This window comes from Poromitra crassiceps (genome assembly GCF_964638095.1).
Source record: "Poromitra crassiceps genome assembly, chromosome: 6".
Classification (NCBI taxonomy): Eukaryota; Metazoa; Chordata; class Actinopteri; order Beryciformes; family Melamphaidae; genus Poromitra; species Poromitra crassiceps.
In genome coordinates, this window is record NC_139627.1 from 31,415,079 (window position 1) to 31,432,949 (window position 17,871).

Here is a 17,871-nt window from a genome sequence, read left to right on the forward strand (position 1 = left end):
GGGCTCAGACAGAACATGCTCAGGTAGGGTCGGCCTTGATTTTTTGGGGGCCCAATCTAAGCTCTGCGTGTGGATCAGACACACATTATTTCAACGGTTTTTATAATAGTTTTCGTCCGTGCAGCTCTGATGATGGATCCTCATGTATTTCTCCTCCCTCCTTCATCCACTTCCTCCTCAAAAGGCCCACCACCCGACACTGCTGCTCCTATTATATAGTTATATTTTAAGGGTTCCGACATATTTTCAATGAATAAATTCCATACTTTTTCCAGACCTTGATTTGTTTTGAAGATGTCTTTTGTTCAATATGATTTACACAGATGACATCTTGGCCCTTCTAAATAGGTCATATCATCGTATAGATGAACATTGTTCTTCACAGCCACAAATATCAGAATATGTGAGATTACTCCTACAACGAGGGTTCCTACATGCTTTCCATTTTAAAACTCAACATTTTTCCAGGCTGGATGTGATTTTGGTGCAGGGTATTTGATATAATGCCTGCTGACAGCAGCTGGGTCACATTATTCAGAACAGAAATATTGCACGCTCATTTCTAGCATCGCCAATTGTGCGCCCCACCGTGAGTAGCGCAGGACTGACTCCGGAGCACTTCTGGTGGTTCGTAGGTGGAAAAGGAAAAAGCAATGGGATTTTTGCATGGGTATTTTGGTTAAATGCATGAAATAGGAGGTCTGTGGTTAACAAAAGTTTATGAAATAACAAAGTTTGTGTTCAGCAAAATAATCTTCACACATGAGGACCACTTTCATGACTTTTGAAGTGTAAATGCGTTTTTTTTAATGTCATTTTCAGAAAACACTTTAAAAGTCATAAAAGTGGTCCTCGTTTGTGAAGATGATCTTGCTGAACACAAACTTCGCTATTTCATAAACTTTTGTTAACCACAGACCTTATTTCATGCATTTAACCAAAATCCCCAAACAAAAATCCCATTGCCTTTTCCCCCTATGAACCAGCATGGCGGCGATTGCTGGGTAAGCCTACAAAAATATATCATACCTGTGGACTCAAACTGTCCCAGAGTCTTACTAGTCGTTCAGGTCAGTAGGTTGGTGTAAGGCTCTTTCATAAGGTTTTTTGGTTGTTTCGAACAGATTGAGAAAGACTATAGCAGGTTTCATACACATTTTGACCAAGAGATTTCCATGACTTTACGCTATAGTTAGTGTACTCAGGCACAGACGATGAAAGCACCACAGGGGGGGGGGAAAGACACTCACGTTCCCTTCTGAGGAGCTGGAATAGAGGTGTATTTGTGTCGGTACCAGAATTTATAAATGTCTGCCTTTACTCACACAAACAATGAAAAAATATTTATACAAAATATACAAGTGTGGTAACAACATGGAAATATGAAATTTAATTAAAAAAACAAAACAATGAAGGTTGTAAAATTCTCCTGATCTATACAATATAGACCTTATTCGCTAACCCCGGACAGCGCCATATTATTGACATACCGTCCTGCAGCTGACAACTATTAATAGTAACGGCCTACTGTCGTTTCTGTTCCATTACAAAATAGCGATAGTGATGACAACAATAAAAACCCCAGAGTTGTTGTTTGTATGCTGCCGTTAATGCCTGTAATAATAAACAAAAGAAAAAATGAGGTGAACAGACTTTACTGTGAGCAGCTGTTAGAAAGTTTCACCTGTCTCTCCCAACTATCCACACACATCTCCTGTGCTGCTGACGTATCCCCAGTCTCGCTCCCTTCACGTCTGTGGACGGTAGAGATGGAAACAAACCATGGGGACTTTATTGCTGTCATTACGACAGTCATGCCTAACACAGGTCACCATCCGAACACAATTGGAACGATACAGGTAACGCTAACAGTGGCTAGCTTCCTGTAAACGCTGCTCTCACATAGGTTGTCACTTAAGAGCTGCAGCGCTATGTCGAGAATATGGCGGCGGTGGGCGTGCCCGTACGTGTGTGACGTCAATCGAATAAGGTCTATTGTTGAAAGTTAAATGGATTTCTGTACAGGCTCAACCTTCACAGAGAGAGATCATCAGAAAGAAATATATAAACAGAGAGCGCGCGTGGGCCGTTTATGAAACTGCAACCTTCGTGTTCAGCAAGATAATCTTCACAAAGCGTTTTCTAAAAATTGCATTTACGCTTCAAAAATCAAATCCCCATAGAAAAATCTGATTGACATTGAGACGTATCACAGCAGAGAATAGCATTGAGAGAATAGATGATTGCTGCTCCTCATTTGTAATACCTGGCGACATTCAATTCTGTGGTGTAACAAACTCAAAACACATATTTATGTTTGGTTTCCAGGGAATTTAAAGGTAACACAAGCTTACAGTTAAGGCTGTTAATTGTTAGTTAGTGCTTAACTAACCGATAATTAATCTACTTTTATTGTGAAGTGTTACCAATTTGCCAGTTAAACTTTGTATCTGCAGACCAGAGCATCTAGCCCTGCACACATAGCATCTGGCCCCACCCACAAAGACTCTGGCTCCGCCCACAGTCCAACAGAACAGATTAGAGCGACTCCTCTACCGAGTCGCTGGCAGTGAACGCCCCGTAACATTACACTAAAAACACAGTATAGAGAGCCTAAGTCACACCCACTTCCCATTCATTGTCCCATAGACATTTCAGAAAATGCTTATAAAAATTGTTTTAGTTGGTCAAACCAAGCAATTCAGCTATATTTAGAATCAGGAGAAACCATAGAACATTTCACCTTGTACAAAAAACAAAACCAAACAAAAAACATTTGTTTTGGTCTGAATGAAATGGTCTATAGTCTCTCCTGGTTATAAATATAGATTTTCTGAAACATCTACGGGAAAATGAATGGCCCCAGAGGTTGTTAGGTTTAGGCATGGGGTCAAAGGTCAAGGCTGTGGTAACGTCATGAAAAAGTGACCATATGACCCGATGCAAGCAGCGAGGAAGCACATCATGCACACAAAAGCCATGAAATTCTGTGTTTTTGGGACGTTTGAGCCTGCATCAGTCTGTGTGGGAATAGTGCCGCCTGCAGGACCGAAATGGGCTCCCTCCGCAGAGACTGAGAGGCCCAAAACAAACATGGCCGATGTGAAAATGACGTGAAGAGGTACTCCCTCTGGAGAGACTGAGACAAAGTGCCCAAAACAAACATGAAAACCCTGAAAGCATGCCCTGCTACACTGAGCTCCTCCCACACATCAATAACATTGTACAAATAGAAAATATAATAGAAAAAAAAAGCAGGTAGAGGAGTTATTCTTTGTGCGTCCGGTGGCCTCCCGTCTGTTCAGAATAGACTTCAATCACATCCTCGTCCTCCATCCCCAACTAGAGAGAGAGAGAGGGGGGAGAACGAGTAAGGAAGGGAGAGGGGGGAGCGAGTAAGGAAGCGAGTGTGAGAGGGTGGATGAGCGAGTAAGGAAGCGAGACAGAGAGGGGGAGAGCGAGTAAGGAAGGGAGAGGGGGGGAGCGAGTAAGGAAGCGAGTGTGAGAGGGTGGAAGAGCGAGTAAGGAAGCGAGACAGAGAGGGGGAGAGCGAGTAAGGAAGTGAGAGGGGGGGAGCGAGTAAGGAAGCGAGAGAGGGGGAGCGAGTAAGGAAGCGAGTGTGAGAGGGTGGAAGAGCGAGTAAGGAAGCGAGACAGAGAGGGGGAGCGAGTAAGGAAGCGAGAGAGGGGGAGCGAGTAAGGAAGCGAGTGTGAGAGGGTGGAAGAGCGAGTAAGGAAGCGAGACAGAGAGGGGGAGAGCGAGTAAGGAAGCGAGAGTGAGAGGGTGGAAGAGCGAGTAAGGAAGCGAGAGAGAGAGGGGGAGAGCGAGTAAGGAAGCGAGACAGAGGGGGAGAGCGAGTAAGGAAGCGAGGGGGGGGGGGGCGAGTAAGGAAGCGAGAGAGAGAGAGGGGGAGAGCGAGTAAGGAAGCGAGACAGAGGGGGAGAGCGAGTAAGGAAGCGAGAGGGGGGGGCGAGTAAGGAAGCGAGAGAGGGGGGGAGAGCAAGTAATGGAAGCGAGAGGGGGGAGAGCGAGAGAGAGATGGGAAGAGCGAGTAAGGAAGAGAGAGAGAGGGACAGGAAGAGGGGACAGCGAGAGACAGAGGGAGAGAGAGAACGATAGGGTAAACTCCTGTTGCTCTTACCAAGTTTGTATCCTATCAAAACCATATTGCACTGTAAAGTCCTGGATAATTATTTTATTTAAGATATTAAATTGATACTGCAGTCTTTATTTGTTCTGACCAGACTTGCTGTTCTTTTAGACTTGAGACTTGAATGAATGACGTCACTGGTCCACAACTTAACTCAAATCAACTCTTAATAACTGTCAAACTAAATGAATGCCTGCAAAACTGTGAACAGTTTTTAGATAGAGATTATGTGCAAAATAAATCAGCAATGAAAATGGGTGGAGTGTTCCTTAATCAGTGAAGTGTTCCTTTAACCAAGTTGTCAAAGTTCAAGGTCACGGTGACCTCACAAACCCCATTTCCAAGCTCTTTAAGGCGATATCTCGGGAACGCCTTGACGGAATTTCTTCCAATTTGGCTCAAACGTCGACTTCAACTCAAGGATGAATTAAGTCGATTTTGGTGGTCAAAGGACAAAGGTTAAGGTCACTGTGACCTCACTAACGCCATTTTCAAGCTTGTTAACGCGATATCTCAAGAACACATTGATGGAATTTTTCCAATTTGCCTCAAACGTCCACTCGGACTCAAGGATGAACTGATTAGATTTTGGTGGTCAAAGTTCAAGGTCACTGTGACCTCACGAACACCATTTTCAGCTCGGTAACGCCATATCTCAGTAACACCTTGGCAAAATTTCTTCTCATTTGGCTCAAACGTCAACTGCTCACTTGTTGGCAGAGGCATATAACCGTGGTGCGGTCGTTCTAGTTTATTTTATTTCATTTTTTAACACAACACACAATTTAAAACTACCGAAGAGGTCAGGTGAAAAGAAGCGGCTGACAAAAACGACAAACAAAAACAAAAAACACATGTATAAGCGGTACTCTTGATGTAAACAAGGTATTGGAGTGAGAGGTGTTGTTGAGCACAAACGCTCATACCTCTTTGGGAGTCTGGTTGTCTGCGATCCTCTGACCCTCAAACAGGAAGCGTAAGGAGCTCATGTGGACGCCCTGAAACACACAGACCACATTGTTCACAACACCGCTCTCACTCACACACAAAAGCTGTACTGCGTTTTAATGCTGGGAATCCAGATTCATTTGTGAATGTAATGTGTGAATAGCACATGTATTTGTTCATCGGTCTGTTCATAATGTGAAAACTAGGGATGAGCATTTCAACTCATTTCAATATTCGAGTACCGTACTAGAATTCATTCAGGACTTTGTGGCTGTATTGTTTTTTTATGTAGCCTATTTGTTTTGACTCTGTATTGAAGCATTTGGGGGGGGGGGAGTGCAATGTTGTGTTGCACCATTACAAATTTATGGTTATATCTTATTATTTATTTATTTATTCATCACATTATTACACTCTTTCTGATTATTAAAAATAGTGTACTGTAAACAGTAAAACATTGAATTCAGGGGGGGAAAGGACAACAATAAAACTGATTTCATAGGGCCCTAGATTAAATTAGTAGGCAGATTCTGTATGCTTGGTTGGGGTGGCTTTTGGTGTTTTGAAATGTAAGTGGCTCTCCTATTGACTTTGTCCTGCCAGTGGAGCTCTCGTGGAAAAAATAGTGAGGATCACTGACCTAGGCCGTCTATAGGCGGTTTTAACTTGACAACATAAACATTCTAAATTGCCCCTAGCTTACTTCCTGTTGCAGTGTTTGCTAATAGAATAGCTGACAGGAAATAAACTGGGTTTCAGATTAAGCAATGAGCCCAGTGTTTCCCATACATAAAGGAATTTGTGGCGGGCCGCCACAAAAAGATGTTGACCAAAAAAAAGTGTCCAATAAATGTTCATGTCATTCTGGCCAATACTTCTGTTATAGCATTTCAGTCTGGAATATGGAATATCTTTCAATAATCTATGATTTAGCTGCTAAATTGTCAAATACCGCCATCTGCTCGCTACCCAGGCACTTATGTATGTACTTAACCTAACTAACTTAACCTAACTAACTATCCGGTATGCACAACATTGTCAGCCTAAACTCCGGCTGACACCCCAAAAACCTACAATCCGCTACAGAAAAATGTATATTGTTTGTTTATTAACTGGCCCCTCGCCTTCTATCATTTCACGAAAGTGGCAAAGCAAGTTGAGTATCCCTGACCTATAGGGAGAAATTTAGTTTGTCATTGTAAACCCACAGCACAGTAATGATGACATGTTCTTCATAGATCTAGCCTTTTAATTTTGCTCTTACGATTTCTCAAAGTACACCAAATTCATGCATTTTACTTTAAAATGTTTTTAAAAAATCCCGCGGGGGGGCATGCCCCCGCACCCCCTAGGGGGTCTGCGGTCCCCCACCACAAATACTCAAAATCCTGTGGGAACATTGAGCCTCAAGACTTGGTTTACACTTTACAGAGATTTTACAACAAGGTGTACACCGCACGCCGTGTTGCGAGCGTTGTAAAATCACTGTAAACCACTGGCTCCCACAATTCCGTGAAAACAGTCTATAGGCACTATTAAGATTCAACTAATCAAGCATCAGATTTGTGAATGGCCAAAGTGACAGAGAAGCACAATCACTCTAGTAAAAACCTGACAGGAACAGAGGCCACTTGGAGTGTGTGCGTGTGTGTGTGTGGGGGGGGGGGGGAAGGGGGGGGCACCTGTCTCTGGCTGTAGGACTCCTTGAGTTTCTTCAGGTGTGTGGTCATCTTCACCTTGAAGTGGATCTCACTGTTGTCCTGAGAGCAGAGAGACAATGGACGAGCCTGAATACAGATTATAATGACTGAAGAAAGGATAATCTTCAGGAACGTGAATCACTTTTATGCTTTTTGAAGTGTTTTCTAAATATCGCGTTTAAAAAAATAACGCATTTACATTTCAAAAGTCATAAAAGTGATTAATGTTTGTGAAGATTATCCTACTGAACCCAAATTACCGCTCCCATAAACTTTTGTTAACCACAGACCTTATTTTATGTAAGTAAGTGAAATCCCCATTCTAAAACCCCATTGACTTTTCCCCATAAGATCCAGGAAGTCTGGGACTTCCGCCTTCCGACTACAAAAATACATCATCCCTGCGGTAGTCTATATTGCAAATCCTATCGCAATTGCAATATCAGTCAAAATAATCACAAATATATATTTTTTCAGAATCGCACAGCCCAATAGCAAACCCAATCCCCTTATTTATTTTTGGGGGGGATCAGGGGGGTGGACCACACACACCCACCCACCCACACACACACACACACACACACACACACACACACACACACACACACACACACACACACACACACACACACACACACACACACACACACACACACACACACACACACACACACACACACACACACACACACACACACACACACACAGTCCCACCTGTCCCATGACTTTGAGTTTGATGTACTCTCCATTCTTCTTGTCCCCATCATCCGGCTTGGTTTCCTACACACGCACGCGCACACACACACCATCATGTTACAACATGGAATTTGGTTGAATTGACCCTGAATTGTTACCGCATTGGCCATGATGAGACACAGGTAATTATTAATCGCTTATCAGTATCAGCTGATAAAAATCAACAATGTGCATCCCTAAATAATTTATAATATAGAATTAACGCCAAACTCAAATTCTAGTGTATCAGACCATAACCACCAGTCTGCTATAAACACAAATGTCCTGTCAACTTTTGGAGTTAAATAAAGTGTGTCAGACCGTAACCACGGCAACGCTCAGTCTGCTGCTATAAACACAAATGTCCTGTGAACTTCTGAAGTTAAATAAAGTTTGAATTGAAGCTCACAGTAGTAGAACAGCTGCAGAATCTCAGGCTCTACTGAAGAGCTGAATGTTCAACAGTGTTGGGGGTAACTCATTACAAAAGTAACATATTACATATTACTTTTAGCAGTAACTTACTAATATAACTTATTACCAATATGATTTCAGTATTATTATAGCAGTTACTCTGTCAACTAACACAAGTTACAAATTGAGTTGCATTTCTTTTTTAATCAAAGCACATGTTTAAATAAACATAAAATAATTTCTTAATCAAATTGTGTGTTTTTATGCAAATAACCACTATAGATGACAATAACAAAGGAAAGATAACATTTAGAATTTTCGACAGTTTACACTAACTTCAGGACGGTTTAAATTATTTTTCGGGATGGTTCCGGGGCAGCAATGTCATTCTGCTACTGCAGTTATTTTGGTGAAAGTAATGCAAAGGTAGTGTAATAAGTAATGAGTTACTCTACACAGACAGTAATATTGTAAAGTAACTTATTACTTTCAAATGAAAGTAACTAGTAATATGTAGGTATATTACTTTTTATATATACTTTGAAAGTAACTTGCCCAACACTGATGTTCAATATGTCAACTCTCTCTCACACACACACACGCTCCTGACGCGTTTTAATTCTGCCTCTTGACCACTGAGATATATGAATGGAGAGTGTCCCTAATATCTCTTCCCTGTATGTTTTATTGAAGCCAAAATCCGGCCAGATCAGTGAACCAGAGTCTACGCAGTAGCTCCCTTGATTTAGAACCTCTGAGAGCTCCCCGCCCCTCTGAACTTTCTTATGTAGAGCTGCTGTTTCTAGAATGTGCACAGTGCGTTGTGTATTTATATACAGTCTAGCTCTGTAAATATGACACTTTAAGTTGTAATATTTTTGTCTCGCCAAAAGTAACCAGGAAGATTCCCACTATGAGATCAGTTTATCAAAATGACGCCTGTACGAAAATCTGATTTTGGTTGTCGGAGATTTCAGACCTCCGGGCTGCTGCTGAGTGCTCTCAGCATTGGCTCTCAGCGCTCTCAGCGCGGGCCGGAAGTGGAGGCAGGCCTCACTCACCTTCAGCCTCACTGGGGGGATTGCTGTGTTGACTAAGCTAGCCTAATGTTTTCGTGGCATTTTGATTAACTTTATGATTTAATTCCTTTTGGAGCAAATGCTGGTTTTACAAATCTAACCTTGACGCTTTACGCAACGTTGTTTGCTGGTATAGTGTTGTGGGTAGTGCCGCCTGTAATGTTCTCCGTTGTCGGAGATTGAGTTGTATCAGCCAGACAAGTCAGACCTCCAGGCTGCTCTCAGCCCGTGCTCTGAGAGCAGCCCGCAAGAGGAGCCTCTCAGCCCGGAAGAGGAGCCAGGGCTGCTTGGCTCTCAGCCTCTCACTGGGGGAAATTCTCGGATGAACAGCTCTGTGTTGATTAGCCTAATGTTTCCGTGGCATTTTGATTAACTTTATGATTACATTTCTTTTGGCGCAAATGTTGGTTTAACAAATCTAACCGCAAGGTTACGTTGTTGTACCCCCCCGGTACAGTGTGTGGGCAGCCCAACCTAACGTTAGCCCAGTGCGTGAGCCAGGCTGCCTGGTCTATTGCCTGGTATATCGTTACTAAGAGAGGAGCTTGTGAAGAACGAACATCCCCACAGTCAAAGCATTTCCCCCAGATATGCATATTGTAGCGAATCAGCAGTACACATACAGGGGTGAGCATTGGTAGTGTCTCGACTGCAGATAGGAACTGATGTGTGGGAGTGTTGTATTGGGGAACACTATGCTGTGGGGATACTTCCGGAGTGAACTGAGCATGCGCGTCAGTCTACACACACTACTTGGAGGGAAAGCTGCTAGCTTGGAGCGTGACAACCGCTGAGAGTTGTAATATAACTAACTGTGAATAAAGACCCTTGTACCATCAAGAAGCCTCTGCCTCCTGAGATAACGGATACGTTACACTGGCGTCAGAAGTTTAAACGGTGAATATTGCCTCCAGATTAGCGAAATGGTTAACAAGTTCCTGAAGAAAGAGCGCAAGCGGCTCAATCGAGAGGCGGGAGAGGCGAGAGCCGGGGCAGACTACCAGCCGGCCGAGGAGGATGATGTCTGGGTAGACGCAGATGCTACCACAGGGAACCAAGAAAGAAAAACAACAGAAAGCCTGGGGTTGGTGAAAATAAAATCCGAGCCAGACAGAGCTAGCACCGTAGCCACGGAAGCTAGCCCGCAGCCCAAGGGAGCTAGCAGGCAAGCTAGCGAGGCGGGAGAAGGAGCGGAAGAACCGGGACCGGTGAGAGTGAAGATCGAGCGGGTTGACACTGCCGCTGTAGCCATGGAGACTGTGCCACAGACCAGCGGAGCCAGCCTACGGCCCGAGGACAAAGACGAGACACGGGTCGAGGCGGCAAAGGACGGCGAGCGGCGGTGAAGAAAGGAAATCACCCCGCCAAAATTCAACGGTAAAGGCGAGTGGGAGCCATATTGCACAATGTTTAACGTAGCAGCGGACATGAATGGCTGGTCGAGGGAAGAGAGAGCCAGTCACTTGGTGATGTCGCTCGAGGGCGAAGCTATAACATGTGTGGCAGCAATGGCAGACACAAAAGACTTAGACATTGTGATGGCGGCCCTGCGGAGACGCTTCGGACGATGTGAAGAGCAGGCCATCGTAGCCGCGGAACTGTGTAACAGACGCAGACGGCAGGGTGAGTCGCTGCGTGCACTGGCAACAGACATTGAGACTCTCAGCCGGCGCGCATACAGCCAGCTACCGACGGAGGCGCTGGATGGGTTAGCCCTAAGCTACTTTGTCCAGGCCATCGAGCCACGGGGTCTAAGCCAGAAGGTAACGCTGGGACATCCAAAAACACTGGGAGCAGCGCTGGAGTTGGTGCTGGAGATAGAGACAGTAGAAGGCTGGGATAAGAGCAGCGGCATAATGGAGGCCGCCCCAGTGGTGAGAATGGCAGCGGAGAGCCAGCTACAAGAAGAGCCAGCGTGGAAGACGGCCTTGGCAGAGCAAGGCAACATGGTGAAAGAGCTATCTGAGTCGGTGCGCCAGTTAACAGAACAACTGCTCCAAAGAGCGACCCTGCAGCCCACCCCACGAGACAATACCGGGGCCAGGGGGCCCGGGGCCATGCGCTGCTGGACCTGTGGACGCCCCGGGCATCGGGCCAGAGAGTGCCGCGGAGGAGCGTGGAACCAGGGAAACGGCGCGGGGCCCGTCTAAGAGGGGCGAGACGGGCCCCCTACGTCATATTCCCTATGGCCACGTCACCGTTGGAGGGGGCCCAGCGGTACAGACGGGGAGGTGGGGCGTCGCCTTCCCCCGAAGCAGACGACATCGCCGGCGCTGTCAACATGCAGAACGGGCCGCACACGATGAACGGCTGCCATGTTCAGGTCCGCCTGCAAGGGAAGCCCTGTGTCGCCCTGGTGGACACGGGGTGTACGGCAACGCTGGTGAACTACAACATGATGCCAGAGGGAGCGCTTCTGGAGCAGCCAGCGGACCAGCTGCTGAGGACAGTATCCGGTGAGTTGATGCCGATGAGGGGAAGGGGGTCCGTGATGATAACTGTGGGGGGACAGACAGTGAACTTTCCGGTATGGGTAGTAGAGATGGCGGGGCCCTGTATCTTGGGGGAGGACTACTTGACGCTAAATCAATGCACAGTAGACCTAGGGAAGAGCACACTGACGTTTGCAGGGGGGCCGGTAGTCCAGATGGGTCACCCTCCCACCGCTCCAGGGGAGCAACCAAACGTCAATAACATCACTGTATACCGCGTCACAGTTGAGCACGGGCCCCACGCGGAGCCGCAAAAGAGACTGTGTTGGACATGTGGAGAGCCGGGCCACGTGGCGAGGTGGTGCAGAAGCGGTCCCGGGAGACGGACCGGGTATGCGGGACAACGACATGGACAGCAGGGAGCCTGCTGGGCATGCGGCGAGATTGGACACCTGGCTAGAGAGTGTCAAAAGGCTGTCGGGGACCGGAGGGCAGCGGGAGAAGAGAGACGTGCAGGCGGCGGACAGGTGAGACTCTGCTGGACTTGCCGTTCGCCTGGGCACTTAGCCAGAAACTGCACTGCGCCCCCCACGGTTGCTGTGCGGAAAGCCGAGGTGGAGAGCGAGGCCGGTTGTGTTCCCCCTGTGGTCCTGAACACGCCGCCCCCTGGGGGAAAGGGACGGGAGGACGAGCGAGGGCAAGACGAGGGGGGCTGTGCAGATGTGGACCTGGAGGACGACGACATGACCATCATGGATGTCGACGCGGGGGAGTTTAAACGCAGGCAGGCGGAGGACGCGGAGATCGGTCCGGTGCTTGCGTGGGTGGCGGCCGGACGCCGGCCCCCCGTGGGGGAAACTCACATGTTTTCCGGTGCCAAGAAAGAACTGTGGAGCATGTTTTCCGACCTGCTGCTGGATGAAGATGGGCTGTTGGGGAGAACAGGGCAAGGGTTTGAGGGGAGGCAGACGATTGTGCCCAGATACTTGCAGGGGTTGGTTGTGCGGTGGGCGCACAGGGGCCGTACGGGACATGACGAGCCTGAGAAGATGCTCCGCAATGTTAGTGCACTTTTCTACTGGGCCGGATACGAGGAGGACGTGTGGAGATACCACAGGGAGTGTGAGGACTGTGTTTAATGGGACACTTGGGGGACTTTGAAAAAAAAAAAAAGAGGAGGAGATGGTGGTTGGAAATGTTGTAACCGAAAGTAAATGATGTGCATGGCATGAGATATTGTGGGGGAGATGATGTGGGGAAGTCTGAGAGTGCAACATGCTGTGATTGAAAAAACAAAGAAGCTGTTAAAGGAAAAAAAATATATGTTTTGGTACAAGGGGGTGTGTGATGTGTTATCAACGTGGGCGTTGACCTTATTGTTGGGCGGGGAGTATGTAGCGAATCAGCAGTACACATACAGGGGTGAGCATTGGTAGTGTCTCGACTGCAGATAGGAACTGATGTGTGGGAGTGTTGTATTGGGGAACACTATGCTGTGGGGATACTTCCGGAGTGAACTGAGCATGCGCGTCAGTCTACACACACTACTTGGAGGGAAAGCTGCTAGCTTGGAGCGTGACAACCGCTGAGAGTTGTAATATAACTAACTGTGAATAAAGACCCTTGTACCATCAAGAAGCCTCTGCCTCCTGAGATAACGGATACGTTACAATATAAAAACGTTTGTTGCTTTAATAGCCTACAAAAAATAAAACGTCTGTTTGTATGTGATGCTAACCCGTTAGCGATGAGCTAACGGTGCTTGTGTACTACTAGGCCTCATCTTATACCCGGGACGGGAGTTAACGTTATCAAACACATTTCCTGTCAGTTGGACAACCTGGTCAGTTCTGAAAATATGTGTATTATTGTGTTATTCCAGCTATCGTTATCGGTTGTTAAGTTATAGTAATATTAAGCTGATAAATAATGAAAAACAGCGGCTAACGCCATTGCTAGCCTGCATGTTAAAACCATTGTGTACCTATAACGTAGTCGTAGCTGGAGTAACTCGTAAAACACATATTTTCTGAACTTACTTCAGTCCCCAACCAACGTTAATTCCTCGCGCACCTTTCTCAAAACAATGTTCTTTTTATTGCACTCCATTGATATGTCTGGTAGCCAGCACAGCCAACCCATAAGTCACCCCGACCTCCAGGCCTGCACTACCCAGGCTAAGAGCCCCTCTCCCGGCCCCACACACCCAGCAGAGCCACCCCGACCTCCAGGCAGCGTAGATAACGATGAAGCCGTGTCTTGTCTATGACGATAGATGTATAATGTGAAGAGCCTGTCCAGCCAATGACGGCTTGAGACTGGCTGCCACAGCTGTCAATCATCAATTTTTATCCCTTTTTATGTCAAATAACTACTTAAAAACAAACTGATCAGAAAAATTACCACTTGCACAGGCATAAGCATGATAATGAATATCTAAAATGATACAAACCACCTTTGGAAAAAAAATTATCTGACATATACTGTGATTATTTCGGTTGTGTGATTTTCCCATCCACTAACATGGGGAGGCGGGCCTTGTGACCTAATACTGGATTCAACCGCCAGAGCGGCGATCTAACATGCAGCGGCTTCACTGAACGGGACCAATGCCCAGTCCATCTTATAATATGTCCATGCTCTTGACGCACTGCCTGCCACAGCAATGTTTACCGGCTAGCGGGGTAAGGCTAATGTTAACCTGGCAGCACTCTTTCGCTAAATTGCTAACCAACTGGCTAAAAACTGAAACATGCTAACGTGTTGAAGTCATAGGTTAAAGTACACAAGTTGGTAGCACACATACACAAAATTAAGCCTGCAGCCTGGCTTGTTAAACCCAAAGCTTCCCTTTCTGAAATGTCACACGCAGCATCTTCCGTGTGTGTGTGTGTCAGATATATATCAGCTAGCCCATGTAGCCTCAGTGTATCAGTGTCATTCACATCACTCTTCTGCGCAGTCACCATGAAGCTAATACATGTCAGACCCTGAGACAACACACAGCCCTCTCTGATGCATAGTCCTACGACAATGGCTAACAGCTGACGTAGTTCGTCCACACCTTATATTTACAGTCTATGGTCCACACACACAGGTTGGGGGTTAGCTTAGCTGCTAGCTCGTCCACACAGACACGGGGTTAGAGCTAGCTAGTCTCTCCCCAGAATCAAATGTTACGTTGAATCGCTCCGCATACTATCCTGCAGCGTGCAGTAACGCAGTGTATCAGACTGGGGCTAGCTTAGCCGTTAGCTAGCTAGCTGCAGTAGCAGGCTGTGGTCTCACTCTCACCGTATCTGACATGGTTCAGGATGCGCGTCCTGTGTGTGTGTGTGTGTGTGTGTGTGGGTCTTCTTCTTCTTCTTCTTTCAGATTTCCGGGAGTGTAGACGCTTCTTGGCGTATTACTGCCCTCCGCAGGTGAAAGATTTCAAACGTGTGTGTGTGCGTGTGCGTGTAGGGGTCTTCTTCTTCTTTCAGATTTCCGGGAGTGTAGACACTTCTTGGCGTATTACTGCCCTCCGCAGGTGAAAGATTTCAATTATGCAAAAAAAAATAAGTGTCCACCAAACGTGCTCCAGTTTATCATAGACCCTTTTCACAGGGGCCATTTCGTGTCGAAAAGGCAGGGTAAACACAGGTGCAAGCAAGGAATGCTTAATAGGACTAGATGTTACAATCCCCGATGAAATCAGCACAACACTAGAGAGATGTCTTCTTGAGTAGGGTTGCAGATGTTCTCTTTGGTGGGGTTGGAACTGGCGATGACCATCAGGAGCCACCAGCACAACACATCGTCAGTTGTGTACCCCAGACTCACTGGGTGTTTCGGCCTTTTATCACAATACACCCTCGTCCGAGGCTGGCCCACCACAGACTGATCAGGCCTGGGTCTGTGTTGCATGGTTGCTCTTTGTGGTCATTTTGCAGCCCATGCTGTGTCCTTTCGTTTCAGCCACAGCCAGTGACTGCTCCTTTCGGCAACAGTGGCAAGTTCTTTGATGACCTTCCGTTGGGCCTGCCCTCTGATCCCTACTTCCTTCAGGAGCCTTGTGGTGGAACTGGCTACAAAGCCAAGCAAGACACTAATGAGGGTTTCCAACTTCCAATCATGGAAGTTGGAAACCCTCATTAGTGTTTTGCTTGCACCTGTGTTTACTCTGCCTTTTCGACACAAAATGCCCCCCGTGAAAAGGATGTAGGCTATACTTTATTGTCCATACTGTTACTCAGAAGAGTATGGAATGGAATTAATCAACACATTCTTCAAAACCAACACCTCTACTGAGCCGAGAATGTGAGGGTGAGCAGTTTGAGAGAAAACCACTTGAGAATCAAAATAACTGAGCCAGGAGTCAGGAAATCGTCTTATAAAAATGTATTTAGCCAAACCTATCTCTTTGCAAAAAGAATTTCATTTGCAGAGAGACTTGATCCTTCTTGGAAAAGCTTGCATGATTACATATCAGAAGTACAGGAGCACAGTGCCGGAACACAGACAGTCATAGATAGATATGTATAGGCAAAGAACAAATGTTTTGACTAGTTAACAGAGCAGGGCCTGTCTGTACATAGATCAGAATGCTATGTGTATGCAATTATGATTAATAACTAATACCAATAACTATATGTATCTGCTTTATAGCTTATTGTTTATTAACTCATTGAGTGCCAGCCACTTTTGGAGAACGGACACTCCCAGTGCCAGAGTTTCAGAGTGTTTTTCAGTGATTTCTCGAGGCCCACAGAATATTGTGTGATATTACTATGTAAACACCGAAAACGCACAAAGAACGATGAGCCTCTCTTCTATCATCTGCAAAAAAAAGTTTATTGATACCATTTCCGTTCTTTAGTTATGAGCCGGAGAAGATAGGCTGTTTTGAGCAAAAAGACACATTTCAAATTAGAAGCTGAGTTATTCCGCCTTTTGTGAAATGCAGCATTTCAAGCACATTCACTGAGTCTGAAGCTAATATTTTCTGATGTAGTGACGTGGTGTAGTTGTGTGGTGCACTGCATGCCGCACCCCCCTCTCCCCCCCTCAGCTGCAAACTCCTCCCCACACTAACACACAGCCTAACACGCACCCAGTCTATTTTCGGAGCGCTCCGTTTTTGTGCGGCGGTTCCCAGCGCGACACGGAAATGCCAAACCGGACTGCAGGGAAAGGTTTGGCCCTTCGGCGTCGGGTGCTGCCTTTCTGGCGGCTAATCGTGTGGAGAAACTATACAGCAGAGACAGAGGGGCTGAGTTGTGGGCGCGGATTGACTGCTGTTCGCAGCCAACGTCAGATTGCAGCCAGAGCAATCTATATGGCTCTGGCTGCAGCATGAGCGGTTTCTTTTTCATCACGGGGCTTTTTCCTGCTGTTTTCCGGACCTTCCTCTAATCTGGAGAGCACTGTCGCCACCTAATGGGTCTGTAAAATAGGTTATACACATCCAATAGCTACAATATTTGTACAGGAGATGCAGAAGGCTTTGATCCACGTCCCACCGTCAAAAACGCATTTGACGTCGATCGACGTCCTTGGCACTCTACGTCACTATTTACTTTGACGTCGATCGACGTCCTTGGCACTCAATGAGTTAAATAAAGCCAATGTAACTTACATTTTCTCTATATCAGGTGTTACGACATTATGGCTCATAATCAAAAGCACATTGCAGAATATGAATGGGGAACTACTCTTCCGGAACCATGATGTCACATGACTGTTGAGCTCGTGTCTTAACAGTAATGTTTGTGACTTATGAGCTTGGAGAATAAGTAACAGTAACGGGTAATCTTAATGTGTAATGTGGTATTTGGTCCCTTTACAATGCATTATGTAATGTAGGTACTATAAGTATTTTGACACACAGTCAGAACCACACAGGCATCAGGAGCAGTGTTGGGCAAGTTACTTTCAAAATGTAATATACTACATATTACTAGTTACTTTCATTTGAAAGTAATAAGTTACTTTACAATATTTACTTTCTGTGTAGAGTAACTCGTTACTTATTACACTACTTTTGCATTACTTTTACCAAAACAACAGCAGCAGAATGACATTGCCGCCCCGGAACCATCCCGAAAAATAAGTTTGAAGTCAGTGTAAACAATCCAAAATTCTAAATGTTTTTCTTTTCCTTTGTTATTGTCATCTGTAGTGGTTATTTGCATAAAAACACACAGTTTGATTAGGAAATGATTGTATCTTTTTTAAATATGTGCTTTGATTTAATAAAATTTAACTCAATTTGTAACTTGAGTTACTTGACAAAGTAACTGGTATAATATTACTGAAATCCTATAAGTAATAAGTTATATTACTGAGTTACTGCTAAAAGTAATATATTACTTGTAATGAGTTACTCCCAACACTGGTCAGGAGGGTGAATGGCAGCCGGTCTTCCTGCTGTG

General features: G+C 45.8%; 1 protein-coding gene across 1 annotated transcript; it reads right to left on the bottom strand.

The window, feature by feature from the left end:
• Positions 1 to 1,369: 1,369 nt before the first annotated feature.
• LOC310778482 (small ubiquitin-related modifier 1-like) lies at positions 1,370 to 14,809 on the bottom strand. Its single transcript, XM_083638926.1, has 5 exons — positions 14,753 to 14,809; positions 7,513 to 7,578; positions 6,781 to 6,858; positions 5,077 to 5,148; positions 1,370 to 3,342 (listed from the first exon to the last, which is right to left on the bottom strand). Exons 1-5 carry the CDS (start codon positions 14,762 to 14,764, stop codon positions 3,268 to 3,270), a joined length of 303 nt encoding a protein of 100 aa, XP_083495052.1. The 5' UTR covers positions 14,765 to 14,809; the 3' UTR covers positions 1,370 to 3,267.
• Between the last annotated feature and the right edge of the window lie 3,062 nt (positions 14,810 to 17,871).